General features: G+C 37.2%; 1 protein-coding gene across 5 annotated transcripts in view; it reads right to left on the bottom strand.

The window, feature by feature from the left end:
• The window catches only part of SBF2 (SET binding factor 2), a 469,751-nt gene that overhangs the window by 41,554 nt on the left and 406,151 nt on the right, over window positions 1-22,046 (bottom strand). For 3 of the 5 annotated variants that reach the window (XM_060303511.1, XM_030831355.2, XM_060303513.1), the window contains 7 exons: window positions 20,637-20,764; window positions 19,072-19,247; window positions 16,484-16,629; window positions 14,290-14,488; window positions 8,408-8,604; window positions 6,087-6,227; window positions 5,103-5,198 (listed from right to left, as the gene is read on the bottom strand). In XM_060303511.1, coding sequence (XP_060159494.1) covers window positions 5,103-5,198; window positions 6,087-6,227; window positions 8,408-8,604; window positions 14,290-14,488; window positions 16,484-16,629; window positions 19,072-19,247; window positions 20,637-20,764 — 1,083 coding nt within the window. The remainder of the gene's footprint in view (window positions 1-5,102; window positions 5,199-6,086; window positions 6,228-8,407; window positions 8,605-14,289; window positions 14,489-16,483; window positions 16,630-19,071; window positions 19,248-20,636; window positions 20,765-22,046) is intronic. The other 2 variants (XM_060303512.1, XM_030831356.2) reach the window with 1 other exon arrangement.

The following is a 22,046-nucleotide window of genomic DNA, read 5'->3' as shown; positions in this document are numbered from 1 at the left end:
TGGTAATAACAATAATGGTGAGCGGTAAGTTACAGTTATATTCTTTCCTGAGTAAAGGAACTGCTCAAATCACTTAAGGAAAATGATTCTGTACTTATTGAGGATTGAAAACATTAATGGCAGGATTATTAAGCTATCCATTTCAAAACTGCATAAAATATGACATAATTTGATAAAAGAAAAATCATCATAAGTGATTTTTCATTTCTGCCTCACTCCTTTGGAAGTAGGAAATGAAGGGCCTTGATGGCTTTAGTGGCCAAAGGAAGTCAGAAAGCTAAGGGTTCCAGAGGCACTGGCTGATTATACACAGAGAATGCTACTGCAAGACAGAACAAAGACCTGGAACAGCATGAAAAAGGCACAGGGACTCCTGTGTGCGAGCCAGCTACTCTCCTTTCTGCCAAGGTTTTAAGCTTTCCTATTGGAATATGGATCATTAAATGCTTACAGTGAAGCCTGAGTGGTTGGTTCCTGATTCTGAGATGCTGTTCCCTAAATATATCATTTTCTTATGCTAGTCCCTTGGCCTAGAATGACTTCTCCCATTTCTTTACCTGACAAACTTCTTATTCCTTAAGATCCAGGAACGATGTAAACTCCTCTGAAAAGCATTCTTGACTGTCCTCCTAGAGTTGCAGACAGCTCTATCTGAACTCTGATCCCATTGCACTGTGATTACTTGCACATTTTATTCTACTTGATTGTGTACTCCAAAGGGCAGGGACCTAATCACATTTACTCTTATATCCATGCTGAGAGCCTGATATCTAGGTACTGCAAACATTTGTTGATTATTTTCTTTTTGAAAATTGATACATATGAGCTGTTGTAGTTCTCTACTATACCTTCAACTCAATTATTTGCCCTGAAAGAATGAAAAGGGTATTAATTAAAAAAAAATTAAGCACTTTCTCAAACAGAGCCTCATTAATGAAAAACTGCCAAGTGTTTATCACCTAGCAGAAAATCAGCAATGAGAAAACGGGCTGTACTGATATGGGGCCAGCAGGGCTTGGAGAACTGTAAGTCCATCTGGCAATCACGTTAACCAAAGGCATTACACTACTGCATTGGTGGCGAGGTCTGCTTAGCTTCCTGAGTGATTCCTAGGTGTCAAATACTTGTCCTGAGCATGTAACACCGACCTGGAGCGGTGTTTTTCCAGACTGCAGGGTCCTCCTTAGTGGTTTGTGAAATCATTTTAGAAGGTCAAACCAGTATTTTTAAGGAAGTGAAACAGATTAGAGTGGAAAATACTATGAGCACTGCATGTGGTATAGATGAATATTGTTTCATGAAACTTTCGCTATAGTCTATATACATTTTGCATTGTGACTTAGTACTACCTTTGTGATATAAAATGTATATGTATACATATAGATATAAAATGTATTTCTTACTGTGAGCCATGATCAAAAGAGGTTGAAAGTTACTGGTCTAGGCCTAAGACACATTCTCCTTTATCTGCTTGCCTTTGGCCAGTGAGAAGCAACCTGGCTTAAGGTAATTTACATACAAATGTAGACTTTCCTCCCATTTCAGTGGAGTATTATGCAACAATAATGACAACAACCTCAACAATAATAATGGAACTAACATTTATTGAGCTCCTATTAATAATGAGCCACTTACTAAGTTAAGTGCTTTACATATATTATTTCATTCATTCCCCATAACTATTCTAAAGCTAGAATACTTTTTATTATCTCCATTTTACAGATGAGGACACTGAAAATTACGAAGTTTCCTGAATTGCTTAATATCATACACTAAGTGGTAGGACTGCAGCTTGAATCTGAATGTAACTGAACCAAACTCTTTATGTCTTGTCACCTAAGCAACCATGTGACCCTGGATCTGTCCAGCAGGGTCTGGCTAAGGGGACTGTTTCAGGGAAGAAGTGATACAGTTCATCCCACCCATGGGAGTGCAGTGTTGTTCAGAGCATGAGCATTTCCTAAGCAATGGTATTGTTCTCTCTACTCTGTTCAGAACAAAGGAGAGAAGGAAAAGAGATGCTTGGGTTGGACGTGACGACAGGGTATATTGAATTTATGGATGTGACCTTATGCCTAGCACAGTGCATGAGGTATAAGCTATATTCAGTGAAGGCTGCACTGAAATGGACTGACCTAATCCTAGTCCCAATTATGCTCTTGGCTGCTAAGTGATCTTGGCTAAGTTACATCCTCTCTCAAAGCCTCCTAAAGTACCTGTCCTGGAGGTTATTTCAAGGATAAAATAACACTGTAGAGGAACTTAAAGGGCTATGAAAACGTAAAGGATGAAAAATTTAAAAGCTGCCTCCATGTGGCTACTTCTCAAATATACCCAGGTATTTCATTTTTATATTTAAGAGGCAGATTTTCTCATGGCATTTTTCTATACAACAAGATAATTTATCCAAGTTGCAAATACTTGCATTTTCCCCATGGGGCATAAAAGCTATCGTAATTTTAAATGAAAAGCAATTCACATCTTCATTTTTTCTTAACTGGTTTTTGCGTCAAAAAGGTTGCTTCCCCTGGCTTAGGAACTCTTCAACGTGCATGCTGAACGCTAAGTGACCACCCTCACTGAAAAAGGGTGAAGGAGAAGGTGAAGGTCAGTCTAAACCCTGGCTCATCAGAGTGGGAAAGGCACACAGTGTAAATAACATAAGAAGGAAACCTGTAATTAAGATTCTATGACAATGAAAGGAATGGAAAAACAGTGAAAATACAGACGAGGAAAAAGGAGAAGGTTAGGAGGGAGATTTCGAGACAGGAGGCTCTTCCCACACAGGGTAAATGAGGAACTGCTGGAGAAGTGGTACCCAGCTCTCTGGAAGAATGAAGAGACTCTGTACTCGAGGGTGGGAACAAGGAAATGAACTAATGTCAGGGCATGCAGGTGTCTACATATAGTCTTGCCCTGGCCAATCTGAGTGTGCGTCTACCTGCCATGTTCATGTTAATAGGGAATCTTCTGAGAATTCCCAAACTTGCTTGCCCCAGTCCATTCCTGCTTCTCTATGTGAGAGGGATGATGCTATCAGAGGAGACAAAGGAAAGCAGCGCCAGGGATCACAGAAGAAGTTGAAGGTGCCAGGAAACAGCCGTATCTCATCTTCCAGTTAATCACTGGGACCTTGGGAGATTTGGAGGCTTTGGGAATGAAGAATTAAGAGATGGAGGAAAATAATAAGATTTGCGTTTCTGGATCCTAGCTTAAGATACCAGAATGAAGGGACCTGGTTAGGAGCAAAAAATTGTCATAAGGAAACACACTAAGTTTACAGGAATTTTCAGAAGAAAATATTTGGGAAGGGGGTCAGAAATAATAATTATGGCCTCATTATGCATAGAAAGGGTCATAAACAGATTAAATAGGAGATTTTAATCCTAAAATGTAAATACAGCCTTCCAGGTACCTTTGAGAATAGCAAAGAATGGACTCATGACTAGAATGTAACCACTAGTGGGGAATCCCTTGTATAAAAAAGCCATGAGTCTGAGGCCAATGTAAAAAAAGCAAAGATAATGTAGTTGAAACAGATTGGTGAATATCCTTGTGCCTTAGGTACCAACACAGAAGGAGAGACAGTTTTGTACCTAAAATTTATATTATGGGTCACCTGGCCCAATGGAGGAAGAGATAACATGTTGTTGATGAAGTTTACAAAGGCAAAACTCAAGAGCAGGGTGGGGATGGGAAGACTTCAGCTAACCAGACATATGCCAGAAGTTGCACCCTACTAAAAGTTAAAGGGAAAAGTTTCTGACGTGCCTGCTAATATAAGCTTTCAGATGGCAAATAAAGCAATAAGAACTGCAACGTCGAACCAAATTCTGACAGGAGTTCTTGGCAACAAAAATACCAGAAACCTTAGGAGAAAGTCACTGTACTATCTTTTAGTTCAGATTCACCAAGAAAGAAATGATGAAAAGAATGAAGTTTGTGTCTTCAACTTTAAAACAATAGTATTTTAAAAGTTCTGGAAAAAGTTACATATGACTGTTATGGGTTTAACTGTGTCCCTACCCCCTGTCAAATTTCTTATGATGTAGTCCTAACCCCCAGTACCTCAGAAAATGTGACCTTATTTGGAGATAGGGTCACTGCAGATGTAATTAGATGAGGTCACACTGGAGTGGGGTGGACCCCTAATTCAGCATGATTGGTGTCCTTATGAAAGGGGAAATGTGGAGACAGATGCACAGGGAAAATGTCATGTAAAGATGAAGGCAGCGATATGGCTGATGCTTCTACAAGCTAAGAAATGCCAAAAATTGCCAGCAAACCACCAGAAGCTAGGGGAAAGGCGTGGAACAGATTATTCCTCACGGCCCCCCAAGGGAGCCAACCCTGACAACACCTTCGTTTTGGACTTCTAGCCTCCGGAACTGTGAGACAAATGGTTGTTTAAGCCACACAGTTTGTGGCACTTTGTTACAGTAGCCCTAGCAAACTAATACAATGACCTTAAGGCCTGATTAGGAAGATACTTGAAGAAGGGTGAAAGCTCTTAGGAAATTCTGCCATCATAGAAAGTTCTGATGAGGTAGGGAAAAAAGTATCTAAAGAATCAGTATGGCTGCCAGGAGATGTGCATAGCAATCTTGGTTTTCAAAAGGAAAAAAAGTGAATTTTGTAAAATAGAGTCTTTATGTTGATTCTGAACCACTGTCTCTTACTCCTCAAACTAGCACTTCAGAGAACAGGAGTAAAGATAACAGGCACTGGAGGCACAGCCTTTGAGTCTGGAATCATGTCTCCCTAACTGTCTATGCTTCTGTGCTCAGCCTTTCTGCACTGCAAACTTGAAGCATCATGGAATGCTGCCAGAGCTGAGTCACCATTTAGATATGTTCCCCTCCTCTCCCAGTGCTTCCAAACTCATCAGTATGTTAAGATTTCAGCAATTATTATACCTCTTGTCCCACGAGGCTAAACTCATCTGTCACCATGCTAGTAATAAATTTGATCATTCGTTTAGAAAAGGGTAATTAAAAACAAATTTAACCATAATTAGTTGATTTGAAGTATCACTATCTAGAAAAAAGTTTTCTGCTTTTAAGGTTGTATCAGTGCTCAGTTATAAAATCAATCTTACTAACCTCCTCGAGCAAAGCTATTGGATGGGTTTACATCCAAATGTCCTGGCACTACCTGCTTAAGCACAGTGGACATTCTTGAAGTCCTCCTTTCAGTCCCTAAAGTCAGCCAAAAAGAAGAACAAAAACCATGTCGTTCGGGTTAACATTACTCAAATGACAAAAAGTTATCTTCATGTGTAGCATGTCTAATTGCTGCCAAACATTGTACTTTTTAAGTACCCAAAGCTTTAATAGAGATAACAAGGCACTGTTACTATTTCCTCAGAGATACACACATCTGCAAGATTATAGAGAGTTAGGTTTGGCAAGTGCAATCAGAGAATTTAATGATAAATGAAACAAGGCATGCATGGTGTTACTTTACAAGAAAAGCCACTTTCTGCTTATGTTGAGCTATTCAAATAGCTGATTAAGCCAAGGAGACCAACTTCTCAAGTCGCATGCTCCTGTGTCTAACACATTAGGGTTACCTCTACATGAACCCTTTGGGGTTCCATCACATGATAACTGAAACAGAATATTAGTACAAGTCTTAATGGCTTCATCCAAATCTAGTGAAAACAAACTGTACTGCAAATCATAAAAGGCTGCAGAAATGTCAGGAATTTCAAAGTTATACATGATGATTTTAATAAATATACATTTAATAAACATGTTCAACTTACACATTCAACTCTGTAATATTTTAAAGTCTATGTAAAACAGATTCCAGGAAAAAAAAAAATCCCACATGACTTTATGTTTTCCACCACCTCTCCTATTACTCTTTTAAAAAGGAAATAATTAAATCTCTAAAGTTGGTTACTATTTACTAGAAGTTAATAGTGGTACCCTGATGTCTAAATAAAATAAAGTTATAGCCCCACAAGGTAAAACATTAAGGGGTCATGTTGAAGGAACAATGCAAATAACTAAAGAGACTAACCCTAGGAATGAATATGACCTTTCACAGTTGTCAAGAAGAAAAATATTATTAGAACTTACCTGGAGACAGAGCAAGTGCTGGCCTGACAGTAAGGGTGTTATTGCCACTGAGTTTCTGATGGACAGAAACTGCACTCAGTAAGGCTTGCAAGTACTTTTCTTGTTCTATGCTACTGGAAGATTCTAAAGAGGAGGTAGGAGCTATAAAAGGAAAAGATATTACATAAAACAAACTGTATCTATGTTAATAAAACAGGCTCTCTCTACATACATACGCTTATTCTTTCTATATATGGTCTTCAAGTTACCGTACCCAAATATAGAAACCAGCCCCACTTAAAGCTCCAAACTATTAAATGGCTAATCCTCCTATGATATTGGTTTCACCACACCTACTTCTTGATTGCCCCATCATCCTCCCAGAAAGAGCCCAGGTCTGGAAAACCAACATACAGCCGGTCCTTCCAAGCACAGGTGCAGTTTGTCATCAACCAATCAACTCAAAATAAAGATTCATAAAAGACAGCATGTCCTTGATGATCTCCCCCAACCACTCTGTCCATGCCACTGTTTGGGAGCAAAGGATAGAGCAGTTTCCCTCAGCATCCCAGAATGGGCAGAGGTGAGAATATCCCAGTACCAGTAATTTTATTCCAATTCTGTCACATAGGCCTAGGGGATATGAACTTGTAGAGGGTTGTTGTGGAAAGAGAGGAGGAAGATGAGAAGACAAGAGCAGCTGCTGCTCAATTCCCTGGTCCTTTTGAAAGAGGATCAAAAAGTATGCACAGATGGAAACAACTGTCAGAGCAAGTCTGGGTTGGAGGGAGTCTGAGCCTGGCTTGTGTGGAGTAAAACAGAATCACTGAAATTGGCCCAGGCACTTTAAAGTGGCATCGGGAGGGATTCACTGGAAGGACAATAGATATTAACAAATTTTCTTACAAGGTGAATAGGAAATAAATAGTTAGCATTACTATATTTTTGTATTTTATCAACTTTAAGGTGCCATCATATTTTATAAACTCTAAAATGTCATCAATTATAAGATGCACCACAATTTTATGTACTAAGACTAAAAAACTCTGCCATTTAAACCATGACACAATTATTTCTGTCACATGAATTGTAAGTTGCATTCCAATTTCAAAGATATTAAAATGTGAGCAAATGTGTGAGCTCAAAAATGTGAAATATTGAAAAATAAGAAACCAGTGGAATAAAACAATTTCAATTTTTCTAACTAAAAGTTCAGTGATATGCTCATTAATGCTTAGTGATATGCTCATTAATGCATTAATGCTGAAATGATTCTCTCTCTTTATATAACCTACATATGCTGTGTTCTATTATACCCATTATGTGGCTTGGGAGGATTCCTCTGGGCAGAAAAAGTTAAAAGCCAACTGCCTTCAATTACACAAAAATGCCAGGTGAAATAATAACAATAACAACAACAACAATAATAATATAGCGTGGTGTGTGTCATGCCCTCAGTCAACTGAATGATCAAAGATGTACTGGCCAACTTTTAACTTTCAGGAAGGAACAGATGAGAATAAAGAAGAGATATCAAAAAGCACATGGTTCTACCTACTGAACCACTGAACTTGAGTGAGTTCATTTCCAAAGAGGAAAGAATGCAGCAGCCATCCCTAAACTGGATCTGATATCTTAGCGGTCCTTGTTTAATTTTATTGAGCATCTACTTTAAGCTAGAAGTTATGAAAAAGCTTAGCAAAATATAGCTCCCGACTGACCTCAGACCTCAGACATCGTGCTCAAAAATATCCTCAGAAAAAGGGGCAGTGCACTTAGTGTATCTTTTTTAAGTTGGCCAGCCTCTGGCTTCCTGAAAACCTCTCTGCTTGAGAGCTCCTAAAGCAGCATTTTGGTCATTAGTTTGCGTGTGTGTGTGTGTGTGTGTGTGTGTGTGTGTGTGTGTGTGTGTGTGTTGTAGGAATGAGATAGGATATCTTATACCACGTGGGACAGAATCCCTATTTGCTTCTGAAGCGGTTAAATATATTTGAATGCTTCCCAAAAGAAAAGAAAATGATTAGTATATGTAACCTGTTTCCATCTGTGGATACTCTGGTTTGTGAAGTGAAAACAGCCTAGAACCAAAGACTTCATTATGTTAATTTCTATTAAAATCCAAATATAAACAGACATATTAAGCAAGATGGCAAATTCAAGGTGGAGCACCACATTGTCAAGTCTAGTTCTTAAGCTGTACATGTATATAGCACCGTGGAAAAGGCTATGTGTGAGAGGCTCGATGAAAGGGTACAACTGGCATTCCCAGATTTTACTTCCTTCATTTTTTGGAATACTCTGAAGTGGAAGGATCAGAATACTGCTGTAAGAGAGCCGCTTACCTGCCTGAGGGGAGTTCTGAGATTTAAAAAGGCCAACTACTCCCTTCCCATGGAATCCTCCAGATCGCAGAAGCAGGGTACTGCTTCTTGAGTTCTTCCAACATACAACAGGCAGGCGATTGTGTCGATAGCAGCGGGCTACTCTTGGTAAACTACTGTCCTGTACAGCTTGAGGTACAACTAAGAGGCCAGGATAGCTTTAGGGACATGGAAGGGAGAAAGAGAATAATTTGGATGGGCGAGGAGGGGTGGGGAGAGGAGAAGAAAAAAGAAATGGAGAGAAAGAGAATATAAGAACATGAATATCATAATATCATAGTAATTTTCTAAGACTCAAACATATTGGTGGAGTGGTAAGACATATATTTCAAACATGAAACTAAGTTTTAACTCAGTTCTTTAGGGTTTGAGAAGAAAAGGCCTAGATGGTGAAGACAGCTAACTCATCCACTAATCTGTATTATTATTATTATTTTTAATAAGCCTCCTTCAGTGATACTGCAGCCTTTTGCTAAGGAACAAGCTTAGAAAATGAAAACGTTACAAAGAATTATTAAAAAGGCTTCTGTTAAACGTGATTTCCCTTGCCTTATACATGACTTGAAATAAAGATTGCAAGATTAATGTATTTTTAAAAATTAATTAATTAATTTATGGCTATGTTGGGTCTTCGTTGCTGTGTGCAGGCTTCTCATTGCAGTGGCTTCTCTTGTTGCAGAGCATGGACTCTAGACGCACAGGCTTCAGTAGTGGTGGCTCACGGGCTTAGATGATATGCGGCATGTGGGATCTTCCTGGACCAGGGATCGAACCCATGTCTCCTGCACTGGCAGGCGGATTCTTAACCACTGTGCCACCAGGGAAGTCCCAAGGTTAATGTATTAGTGTCAACTTTATGAGAATGACAAATCAAACTGTCAACTCATTGGATTGCTGAAATGACAACAGAGAATAGAGTACACTAATATTTAGACTGCCAGAGATGGTGAAAGGATTAAAAATCAAAACTAAATGATCTTTGGTATGAAAACAATTCGTTCAAATGTCAAGTGCGTTTAAATATTTTATTAACACTACATGTTGATAATTAAAAAAAAAGATTAGCTCGTAAAGTTACAGGATATGATGCTGGGAAAATGAAAAACAGGCAAGAGACCTTGTTTTTAAAGATTACTAAGTACTAGAAGACAGGCAGCTTTCAGAGCATTTCTTTCCTTTAGTTTATTTAGAAATATTAGACCAAAGAGATTTCATATTAATAACTTCCTAACCTCTAATCCATGTCTTTTTTTGTGACTTTTTTTATTGTGGTAAAATAAACCTAACATGAAATTTAACATGTTAGCCATTTTCCGTGCACAAATCAGTGACATTAATACTTAACCAGAGATACCTTGGAAGTATTCTGAAAACCTAGTACTTCCATGCTTCAGGAAGTTACAGGCTGTATTCTTCTAATACCACAAACTGATAAAGAGACCTAGCTATAGACATAATCATTCAAGAAGACTTGAAAAGCAGTTCCATTATTTAGGGCCCTCTATTTCTTTTTAGAAATCCATATCACTAGCACCTAGGTCAAGAAATGGACCATAACCAGCATCCCCTGTGTCACCTCCCAATCACTATTTCTCCCTCTTCCTCCTCAAAGATTATCACTATCCTTGACTGCTAACAACATCGATGAGTTTTGCCTGTTTTTTTGAATAAAAAAGGAACGAATAGAATTTATTTTTTTGTGTCTGGCTTCTTTTGATCAACAGTATGTTTATGAGACCCATCCAAGCCTTTGCATATAACTGTAGTCTGTTCATTTTCATTGCTATATAGTAGCCCACTATGTGATTATACTATTTATCTATTCTTCTGTTGTTGATTTTGAGTAGTTTCTAGTTTTTGACTATGTAAGAAACACGTTGCCATGAACATTCTTGCAGTTGTCTTTTGGGAGAAGATATGCATTCCTAGATGGAGTAGAATTTCCAACAGATACATGACAGATTGTGCACTGTTCAATACATGTCTAGAAGTTTAGTAGATGCTGCCAGACAGCTTTCTAAAGCTGTTTAACCAATTTACAGTCACACCAGCAATAAAGAGTTCTACTTGCTCAACATTTTTACTAGCATTTTGTATTGTTGGTCTTTTAAATTTTAGCCATTTTTGCAGGTATAAAGCAGTCTCACTGGGACTTTAATTTGTATTTATCTGAAGACTAATAGGTTGAGCATTGTTGGAGGATGGAGGGAACCAAAAGTACCCACCAAACTGAGAAGGCATCTTGAGACTAAAAAATCAGACAGGCAGCTCCATATAATTAATGGATCAGTTTATTACAGGGTAACTAACTCATAGGGTGGGATCTAGATCGGGTGAATAATGATGAGGAAACATTCTCAACTGCACTCCAAGCCACTGAGGGGCCACTGGGACAATTTTATAGTTAACCTAGGGTATGGGGGTAGGTGCTTGGAAACAGGATGTGCATTCTCAAGTTAAGAGATATGAATAGGTAACTACTCTCATGGGTACTGGGAATACTTAAGGGAAGGTTTTCATCATTGTTTGGGGACTAACAGAGCATAGAGGCTACCTGGTCCTAATGATCATTAAACAATATCTATTAACTACAAAGCTCTTGATGACAGAGAAGTGATTCACTGCATAGTACAGTGCTTGGTAGGGTCAGCGAAAGACAGGAGAAACCGTAAGGGCCCAAGATGGCATCAGTTATGCTAACAGCCATACAAGCATCTTTTCAGATATTTATTGCCCACCAGGATATCCTCACAAAAGAGGATATCCTCTGCCATTAGTTATTGCCTTTTTACTCTCTTAATGATGTCTTCTGATATATAAGACTTCTTAATTTATCAATTTTTTACTTTCTGGATAGTGTTTTTCCTGTCTTAAATCTTTCCCTACTTCAAGGTCATGAAGATATTCTCCTGTCTTCTGGAAGCTTTTAATTATTTTAACCTTTTACGGGTAGATCTACAGATCAATGGGAATTGATTTTTGTCTATGCAGTGTAAGGTAGAGGTCAAAATTAATTTTTTTCTTGTATGGATATCCAGCACCATATATTGAAAAAAACATCTTTTATCCACTGCTCTTAAGTGCTATCTTTATCTTAAACCCAGTGTTCTTATATGTTGAGATATTTCTATATTCCCTCTTTTGCTCTAGTGGTCTGTTTGTCTATTCCTGTGTACATCCCATACTGCCTTAATTACTGTAGCTTTATAAGAAGTCTTGATATCCTGCAGTGTTATTCTATAAGACTATCCTGACTACCTCTAGCCTTTTGCATTTTAGTGTAACTCTTAGAATCATCTTTTCAATTTCTGTAAACATTTTTCTGGGATTTTGATTGGGACTGCATTGAATCTATAGATCAATGTCTGGAGAAATCGCAGTTTTAGAATATTGAATATTCTAGTCCAAGAACATTAAATATCTATTTATTTGTATCTTTAATGATCCTTAATATTGTTTTGACTGTTCCATGTAGAGGTCTTACGCATCTTGTATTAGATTTATTCCTAAGTATTTAATGTTTTTTAGTGCGACTTTAAGTAGTATCAGTAGTACTAAAATAACATCATTTAAAATTTCATATTTTAATTATTTGTTTTTGGTACATATATGACTAATTTTTGTATAATGACCTTGTACCAGTGACCTTATTAAATTCACTTATTAATATAACAAGTTTATCTGTTGATTCCTTCAGATTTTCTATGTGTATAATCAGATCATCTGTGAATAATACAGTTTTATTTCTTTCTTTTCAATCTTTCTGACTTTTATTATCTATTTTTCTAGTCTTTTTGTACTTCCTAAGACCTCTAGTACAACACTGACTGGAAGTGGTGATAGTGGGCATTCTTTTCCTGATCTCAGAGTACAAGTTTTCAATAGTTTACCATTAAGTAATTTTTGCTATAGGATTTTTTTAGACACTTAGGAGATTAAGGAGCTTCCCCTGTATTTCCAATTTGCTTAGGGTTCTTCTGTAAAAAATCATAAATATATATTACACTTTATAAAATGCTTTTCTGTATATAATGAACTTAAAACACTTCGTAATTCTTTTAATGTGGTGAACTATGCCGATTAATTTTCAATTGTCAAGCCAGTTCTGTATTCTTGTAATAAACTATACTTGTTTATAATAAATTCTGCATGAAATGAAACTTTTGTCATTATGAACTATCCTTTTTTATTGCTAGTAAAATTTTACTTTAAAAATCTACTTTAATATTTATATAGTGACAATAGGTTTTTTTAAAGGTAGTTTTGCATGGTGTATTCTTTCTGTTCACTTTCAACCTTTTTGTAATCTTGTACATTAGATAAAGCCCTTAAAAGCAGCATAAAGCTTAAAAAATTCTGATTATCTTTTTCTTTTAATTGGAGCATTTGTCAATTTATAAGTAACATAATTACTGATATATTTGAATTTAAATTTACCATCTTACTCTTTGCTTTCTATTTGTCCCATCTGTTCCATACTTCCTTTTCTCTCCTTTCTTGCCTTCTTTTGGATTATTTTTTATTATTCCATTTCCTTCCTTCTAATAGCTTGAGGGATTTATGTTATTTAATATCACCATAAGTTCTTTATAATAAGTGTTCTAATAAGTGGTCTGTTAAGATTTTATTTTGTTTCTGACAGATTGAAATGATAAATAATGTCTGTTTTCTCACTGTCAGGTATGATTTTGATAGCAAGCTTCTCAAATAGTAGGACATCACGCCTTACACCTTTGCTTACACTTATATACAAAGAGAATATAGTTAGAATGATAGAGTATCAGGAAAATTACTGCATACTCAACAAAATCACAGCCTTTCAGTACTTAATGCAAAAATTTTATCTGTCCCAAATCTCACACTATACTCCCAATCTGTTTCTCAAGTTTCACATTGGTATTTGTACATTTAAATTGTCATTTAAAATGAGATATCTATAGTTCTTTGAGAACAGTAGGATTGAAACTAATAGTAACATTAAGACAACTTTCTAAGATATGTACAAGGCTTACAACTTACAAAGTACTTTCACAGCATTATTGTATTTAATCAAACCAGTAATTTATAAATGCAAAGAATAGAATTTACCTGGAAATGAAAATGATTAAACTTGTGGATGGTAGAAATGTAGTTTTAAAAGATATAAAGCATGGAATAGGGCTTAACAGATATATAAAACAGCAATAGACAAAAGAACAGAAAAAAGAACATGTGTTCATTTACATTCTTTAAGTAATATCTCCTGAAAAAATTCTAATTAGACAGCATAAGGAAACCCTACCTACACTTGGGTTAGCAAATTACAGCCTGTGGGCCAAAACTGGCCTTGCCCATTTATTTATGTGCCGTCTATGGCTGCTTCAGTGGCAGAGTTGAGTAGTTGCAATGAGAGAACATATACCCTGCAAAACTGAAAATATGTATGTACTATTTGGCCCTTTAAAGAAAAAGTTTGCAGACCCCTGACCTATAGCAGATTTTCATCTCTCCTCTCTGCCTGGGCAAATCTATTCTTACTCAAGTTATCTCAGACATGTTAGAAGAGAGGCAAATGGGAAGAGAAAGACAAATATGGGAAATTCATAAAGCGGACAAAAACTTTTACCATTCACTTTCTGATCTAATATAGGCACTGTTCAGTGATATAACTACTTCTGAGAATGTCAGTGAGATGCTTGCACATGCTGCATAAAAAGTGTCCCTTAAACACACATACCCCTGGACACCTTGCTCCTGTTTTCTAGCATCTCTCTTTCTCTCTGTGCTATGGATGCAAATAGCCCATTCAAGATGCAAATGGAAGGAAGGAAAGGTCTCTTTTTGGACACCACCAACAGACTTACCTCCGGCAGAGTGAGTACATCCTGTTGGAGGCAGTGATTCGAAAGTACTCTGGTTTTGAGCGAGAAGAGCTGCTACTTATGGTTCCCAAACCTAAACGCTGATAGTCTCTGAAACAAGCTTTTTCCACTAACTGTTCCATTGTAGATTTCTCCGAAGCCTTCAGGGTGGTACTTGTGGGGAGTTCACTATCATCTGAAACTGTGAAGGAAGAAACAGGTTTTGAAGAAATGATATAGCTCAAAGTAGAGGATTAAAAACTTCCTTCTGAAGAGGATACTTAACCAAGAGAGGTTTATATTAGGGCTACAGGTGCTATGTATACCAAAATTAAATCATGTAACTTCTCTGAGGCATCATTATGCTTAAACATAAATTAAAACTGTAATAGTCAGGAAATAAAACATCAGGAGCTCAACTAACTCAAAGTATCAGGGAAATTAACTCAAAATTTCTAAAAACAATCTAATTTTGAATTCATTACCCATATTTTTCTGTTTCAGTCAGGCTTGCTTATTGATGTCCACCTGCAGTGATTTCTGTTTAGGACTCTATAGAATAAACATTCATACTTTGTGAGAGACTAACCTGTCAGTAAAACTGATCTCTAACATGATCACTACACAAACTCATCATTCCAGGTTTCAGTTAACTTCAAACAGCATAAATTTTTATTAGAAATTTTTAGATTAAGCAGAAGTTCACTAGTGGGAAATGACCTTTCTTAGGTATGAAGGAGTTGTATTTCGTAGAAGTTATATTTTGTCAGAGGATGTGGTATATATGGGAAACTCCCTCACAATTTTGCAATCGCAGGTTACAGAATCCTTTAAGATTTTAGATGTTGGAAGAATTCCCAATAATGAAGTATTTTAGGGAGGATTTTTTAAAAAAACAACATTCCTAATTGGTACTGCATGTTCTAACTAAAAAAAAAAAAAATTTCCATGTTAAAGACTATCTTTACTTACTTCCCTGTTTATTTTTAAAGTGAGAGAAGTCAAATTAAGCTTTCAAAGTTTTTGGAAATGTACTCAAAGTTCTAAAGTCAAAGGGAATGATATGGCTCTCTTCCATTAAAAGGAAAAAAAAAACCCCAGCTTATCTCTATAAGACTTTGTGCTTTAGTTTGTGAACTTCACAATGCAAATATATCATTAGGTATCAGTTTTATTTGTGTTGGCCTCTTCAGAGGAGCAAAGAGCATTATATAATTTGGTCTTTTGGTGGAATAACTATCATAGAATAAGTTTTTGTTCTGTGAAGTCATAAAATCTTTGAATTAGAAGTCAATAGTGATGGGTAGCAGTAGTTTTTGTATGGCTTTCCATGTGACTGTGAGAAGCCAGGGTTCCAATAAATGGTCTTTTCACTGCCCCCAGAGGCAAGCCCGTAGATACACATACTGAAATGGAGACCTTTAGCTAGTGAGCTCTCTAAAGGTGAGGTTTCTATCTTTAAAATGTTCTTGTTGTTATTAGTAGGAGTAAAAGTAGCAGTTGTATAATCACTGATTGAGTCTAAGAGCCTGAGAAAGAAAAGGGTACAATGGCATCCTCTCTATTAGACCAGATTCTCTCTAGTGTTAATTCCATAAGCATACTTGACACTAGGTTAAGGAATAACCTTTTGCTGCTAGTTTTCTGCCTTTATTTTCCTGACGGAGAGTTATCTCCACTTCCCAGATTCTGCTCTTTTAAATATTTAGCAGGCACTTTTTTCTTATCATCTAAGAGTGCCTTCATCTTAGGCCCCCATTTTGATTAAGAGCACCCACAATGTTCTTACCAAAACCTCAAATCTTCAACTTTGAATATTTAATGCCCTTATTTCCTTATTCTTATTCCATAACAATAACGTATGGGGGACTACTTTATACCTAAATTTTCTATGTAGTGGGGTTTCTTTCTTTTTCCCTTTAATGAGACCCACATAACAGTGGCCAATCAGCTCTATGGATTTGGTAGAGGAGGAATATAACTTAACAAAATCTTATCTGAACAATGGAATATTGGGAAAATAAAAATTTTTTTTTTCCAGTTCTGAGAAGCTGGTAAGTGCCTCTCATCTTATTAGATAGATCTAGGTTTTTGAGAGTCAGGTTTAAGTGCAACTATGTCTTAGTCTCTTGTTCTTACTCATATAAGAAGAAAGATACAAAGTTCATTCATGAAGGAAAAACAAGTTCTCACATACCAGATATGTCATCCTCTTCATTCCATCCAGGACGGTTCACTCTCTCTTCCACAATTGTCCCTGTCCTCCTCTTCAATAAATACTGCCGCCCAATCGTCATTTTCCCTGCCCTTTTGGCACCTTTCACAATTGTTTTTGAGAAGGTGCTACAAGTCACAAAACCAAAGAGAATGTCAATTTAATATGAAGATGCCACTTATATTTTTTGATACCTACGTTGCTCAACTTGTTTCTTCTCTATTCCCACAGCCACTAGCATTGTCCAGACCTTCATTAAGCCTCTCTTTCTTTAGATCACTTTTTATATGTCAGCAGACTAATTTCCCATAAAACACTGCTGTCATCAGGACACTGTTTTAGGCAAAAAGTGCAAGAACCTAGAGTGGGACACAAACTACTTATCATTCCCCATCTAAACTCCTCAGTTTGGCTTTTTGGTCAAGCATGTCCTTAACCTACTCTGGTTATCCATGCTACTCCCCCCACCAGTTCCCATAGACTATGCTTGCGGAAGTCCTCCTCCATGGAAAGCCAGCCTGCCTCCTTCTCTGCTGATTCAAACTCTCTACTAACTCATAAGTTTTTCTTTAAGATCTTGACAATTATAACTGGCAACACCTTTACTTATTTCTTAAGTGTTTTAAATGTGTATGTGTGGTGTCCTGCCTTCTGACACTAGAAGCCTTCTGAGATACAGAAAAGAGTAAAATCATTCCCCTCTTTGAGAGGAGAAAAAATAAGAAACCAGAAATTTGAGTATCCTTTTGAGAGTCAGCTTTAATTAAAGAGAAACTAGGATTTAAGTCATTTGGACCTAAAAGTACTTTATTTAAATGGTTTACTTTTTCTTGCTGATAGAAATTCTGGGTATAGATATCTACAATTCAAAGAATTAAACAAAGAACCTATTTCCTGAATAATCATATTGAGATGAAGGTTTCAAGTAAGATTGTTTTTGATTATGTTCTTCTTTATTGCAAAGAACAGAACTCTTTTTGTGTTTTCTTGTCATTCGATGAAAGGTGGTAAGGATTCTTTTGTTGTCAAATAGTTTTGCCAGTCCTTGTCTTTAGTGATCTGAAGTGTAAATCTGAGGGTTATGAGCATGTTTTACATAGTTGTTAGAAATCACAGAATACTGGTACTTCCTAAATTAAGCCTATTGTGAATCACTTCAGGTGTAACTTAAACTTAATGGGATTTTTGAATTTTTTCCAGCTAGAGCTATATCTTTTGTTTTATATATGCAAGACAATTCTAAGATATTTAAGAATTTAAAATTGCTATATCTCTGTTGTAGCTTGACAGAATCAGCTTGATTTTATAGATATATATAACCAACCCGACCCTGACAGTTTCTAAACATAAAACACCATACAAAACTTTGTTTCTTCCATAGAGGGCTGAGATAATGAATATCACAGGCTCCCCTGTGACCCCACAGTGCTAAGATAAGATGCTTAGCTCACCATTGTAATTGCCTAGAAAGCTGCTCATACTTCTTCAGCATCTCATATCTGGCTATGCGTGGTCTCTTTTGCTCACCAGGTAACAACGGTACAAGTGGCTAGCTATGCAGTTTAGAAATGACTCAAATCACCTATAATCCCCAACCTATCCCACTTTCAGGCAAAAAGAAGGCCTTTTCTCCAAAATCTGCAGAGTACTCCCTAATATGTAATTTGTACTAGCAGATGTCCAAATTCCAGGTGTTTGATGATGAATGGACTGAAATGTTAAGCCTTATATTTTATCACTAACTGAAGAGAATTTTAAAGCAATTGTTATTTTGTAATAACTGAAATTTAAAAGTTTCAACATGAATTCCTCAACATTTTCATCAGAAAATAAGTATTCCTACTAAAGAAATATGACAAGTAAATGCAATGCCTGATCCTGGATTGGATCCTGTACCAGACAGAAAAAAAAGTAGCTGTAAAGGCTCATAAGCAAAATTTGAATATGGAATCTGGGTTAGGTAAAAGTTTTATGACAATTAAATTTCCTGGTTGTGATTACTGTACTGTGGTTATATAAGATAATGTCTTTGTTCTTAGGAAATGTATACTGATGTATTTAAGGATAAAGGGGCATTATATATGTAACGCAAATGGTTTAGAAAAAATATATATATGAGAGAGAAAATGATAAAGAAAATGGAATAAAACAAACAACTGGTGAATCTGGGTAAAGGGTATACAGGAATCCTTTGTACCATGTTGTAACTTCTCTATAAATTTGAAATTATATCTAAATAAAAAGTTACAAAAAAGAAAAAATAAACATTCTCATCTCTAGACCAGAGCAAAACTGTCTACTAGGCCTGGATATTAATGAAAACTGAAGTTAGAAAGCGATCAGTACAGGAAAAAGGGAAAACAGAATTTCACATTCTAAAAATGCATCATGAGCAATGGACATGATTGTTACATATATTGATGCTGCTGTTCCATAACTCCTGAGCTTGGTTCAGTGGGTGTGACAAAACCGCAAACAAAAAGAACAGTCACATATTGACCCAAAAGATAGGTCACTTCGCCTGACAGTCAACTATGGGAGGGCTGAAATGAAGAAACCTGTCTTCTTACCGAAAGGAAGTGTTCTTTTCCTTCTGCTTGGGTAAAATTATTTGTGGGGTAGTTTGTCCAGCAGCAAAAGCAAAGGTGGTAAAAATGGACTGAGGATAACGAAACTTCATCAGCTGTTTCCTAAAGATCTCTACTACTTCTGGACTCACTTCTTCATCAAATGCTACTTTAATCAACTAGGGACAAAAGAAATTAAACATATCAGAAACATTAAGGATTTCCAGATAGCTTCCCCCAAATTACTGAAATAACAAAAAAATAATAATACTAAATGGCAAGAGTTTCGAAGTTGAAGGGACCTTGGATATCATGCAATAAAATTTAAAAATTTCAAAAATAAAAAAGGCTCAGAAAGGTTTACTTGTTATAGATGGTTAGTTGGCAAGGAAAATCGTGTATCTTGAAGTTGAGTTTCTTTAAGACTATCTTTTCTCAATTTCTTTTCATTTCTTTTCTTTTTTTTTTTTTTTTTTTGGTTGAGCCACACAACTTGTGGGATCTTAGTTTCCTGATCAGGGAATGAACCCAAGGCCCTCGGCAGTGAAAGCACAGAGTCCTAACCACTGGACAGCCAGGGAATTCAAGACTATCTTTTCTATGATGGGATAGGGAAATTAACTTATAGTGGCTGGAGTAGGAAACATGTCCTTCTCATTTATTAACTGTTGGTTCTAGATAGGGAATTTGGCCTAAGAAGGTCTCTTCCTACCCAGAGATACTATAAACCTAGGAAGAAAAAATTCAGTTTGACTAGAATCCTACCCAGTAGACCCATGCAGCATTCTAGTTTAGAGTCCTTTGGCAGTTGGAATAGTGAAGAAATCTCTAGGAGGTCAGTACTCTCAGGTGACCAGAGAAGGTCTGGGCCTAGAGATCAGCAGACTTACATTTCACACAATTAGCATATGGAGGTACTAGGGAGGGCTTCTTGCCTGGAAGGAACGAGGCAAGAACTGGAACCCCTGCAAATCTGAGAAGTCAGAGACAAGGCAGGAAGAGTGAGAAGAGCACAATGTCGCAGACCGAGAATTATAAAAAAAGGAAAACTAAGAAAAGATCACTCTTCCAAGTGTCTGGTTTGCATCAATAATTTCACAAGTTCTGATACGTTCAGAGCTCCCTGAAAAAACCTTTGCTTCATCAGGGGTTACTTAGAACCTTAGACCTAGCTATAATTCTCAGAGCTCTACCTTTTCCACAGAAGAGCCACAGGGCATTTCCTTCTGAAATAGATCCCAAGAGATGCTTTCTGTCTAAAGACTTTATCAAACCCAAACTAAGGTATGACTTGGCACAGGATAAGAGTCAACTGTGTGTGTCTGAATTTCTAAGATCACTGAATATCAACAGATAATCTGTTATTACTCTGAGTTGACTGCAGGGCTCAGGAAATGGAGGATTAAATCCAATACCATTCAAGAGTTGACTCAATCAAAGATTACCCTCTCAGACCCTCTAATTCTCCTCATCCTCTAACTCCTGACCATATGATCAAAAGAAAGTGGCCATGACATCATTTGTAGAAAACTTTTAAACAGCAGACAAATGGCTCCCTTTCTTAATACCTGAAAAGATGCTGATGTGATCTGCAGTCCTTCTTGCATGTTCTGTTGTAGCTGGTTCTGCATTGCGATCTTCTTCTCCTTGGTGATGGAGGCAATGGGAAAACTTCGCACAACTGTCTGCTCACCAACTATAGGAAGACAGGGTACAGACTAAGCAACAGCACTTTACAGCTCATTTATTTTTAAAAAATAAATTTATTTATTTATTTTTGGCTGCATTGGGTCTTTGTTGCTGCATGCGGGCTTCTCATTGTGGTGGCTTCTCTTGTTGCGGAGCACAGGCTCTAGGCACGCGGGCTTCAGTAGTTGTGGTGTGTGGGCTCAGTAGTTGTGGCTCACGGGCTTAGCTGCCCCGTGGCATGTGGGATCTTCCCGGACCAGGGCTCGAACCCGTGTCCCCTGCATTGGCAGGCAGATTCTTAACCACTGCGCCACCAGGGAAGCCCTTTTCTAGAGCTCTTTTTTAGAGTCTCTGCGCTCATTTCACCAGCCTCTGCCGGAGAAATGTGTCTGGAGAGGACAATGTCCAGGAATGCAGTGAGAGAAAGTGCCACGACTCTAGAATTGCATTCATTAGTTTTGTTGCATGGCAATTCATTCCTGAGAAAGAATCCTTTCCCAGAATGAAGGAACTGTCCCAGCCTGCCAGGCTTCATTCTAGTTCCCCAGCCTATTATGTGCCACACAAGATCATCTGGTTTAAGGTATCTTATAGGAAGGGTAGGTTTTATACAGAAGAAAAGAAGTATCTTCAAATATTGAAAAGACACTTATCATATTTAATGTAATAATAAAGCAAAACAGAAAAGATTGTTAAAGTTTGTTTCTGTATAAAGGTGCTATACTATGTATATGTGCCTTCAGAAGATATATGATTGGGCTTAGGCCCAAGATTTTCAGGAGTTTAAATAGTAAAGCAAGAAAGGGAAAATACAAATAATTATTTATCAACTACCTGAGGGTATGAAGATGAGCATCTAGAAAAGAAGCAGCACACATGAAGCTTCCCTTGGAGAGCTCACAGTTCCCCATGGGGGAGGAAAGTCACATGCAGAATACAGAATACAACAACATGCAATTAGCTCCTAGGTTTGAGGGAACACGGCTTTAAATATTTCAGAAGGGGAGAAGACTTCTGCACGCTAGATGGCTAGAGACTGATTCCTGGAAGAAGTGAGAGAGAAGGTGAGCGTTGAAGAGAATGTAGGTTTGGATCTGCAGAGGGGGAAAGGGTGGGCATTTCAGGCAGTGGTACAAGTAACAGAAAGGAGGAGCAATGGGCAAGGCCCCTCAGCTAGTAAGCCAAAGGGGGTGAGATTTAAACTAGGTTTATCTGACTTAAGAGCCCATATATTAAGTAATCTACTTATTATTATCAGAATTCCTCAGTCCCTGAACTTTTGAATTCCT

The sequence above is a fragment of the Globicephala melas genome, chromosome 8, assembly GCF_963455315.2.
Source record: "Globicephala melas chromosome 8, mGloMel1.2, whole genome shotgun sequence".
NCBI lineage: Eukaryota > Metazoa > Chordata > Mammalia > Artiodactyla > Delphinidae > Globicephala > Globicephala melas.
Note: the sequence above shows the minus strand (reverse complement) of the source record. Positions and strands in the feature narration are given on the sequence as shown.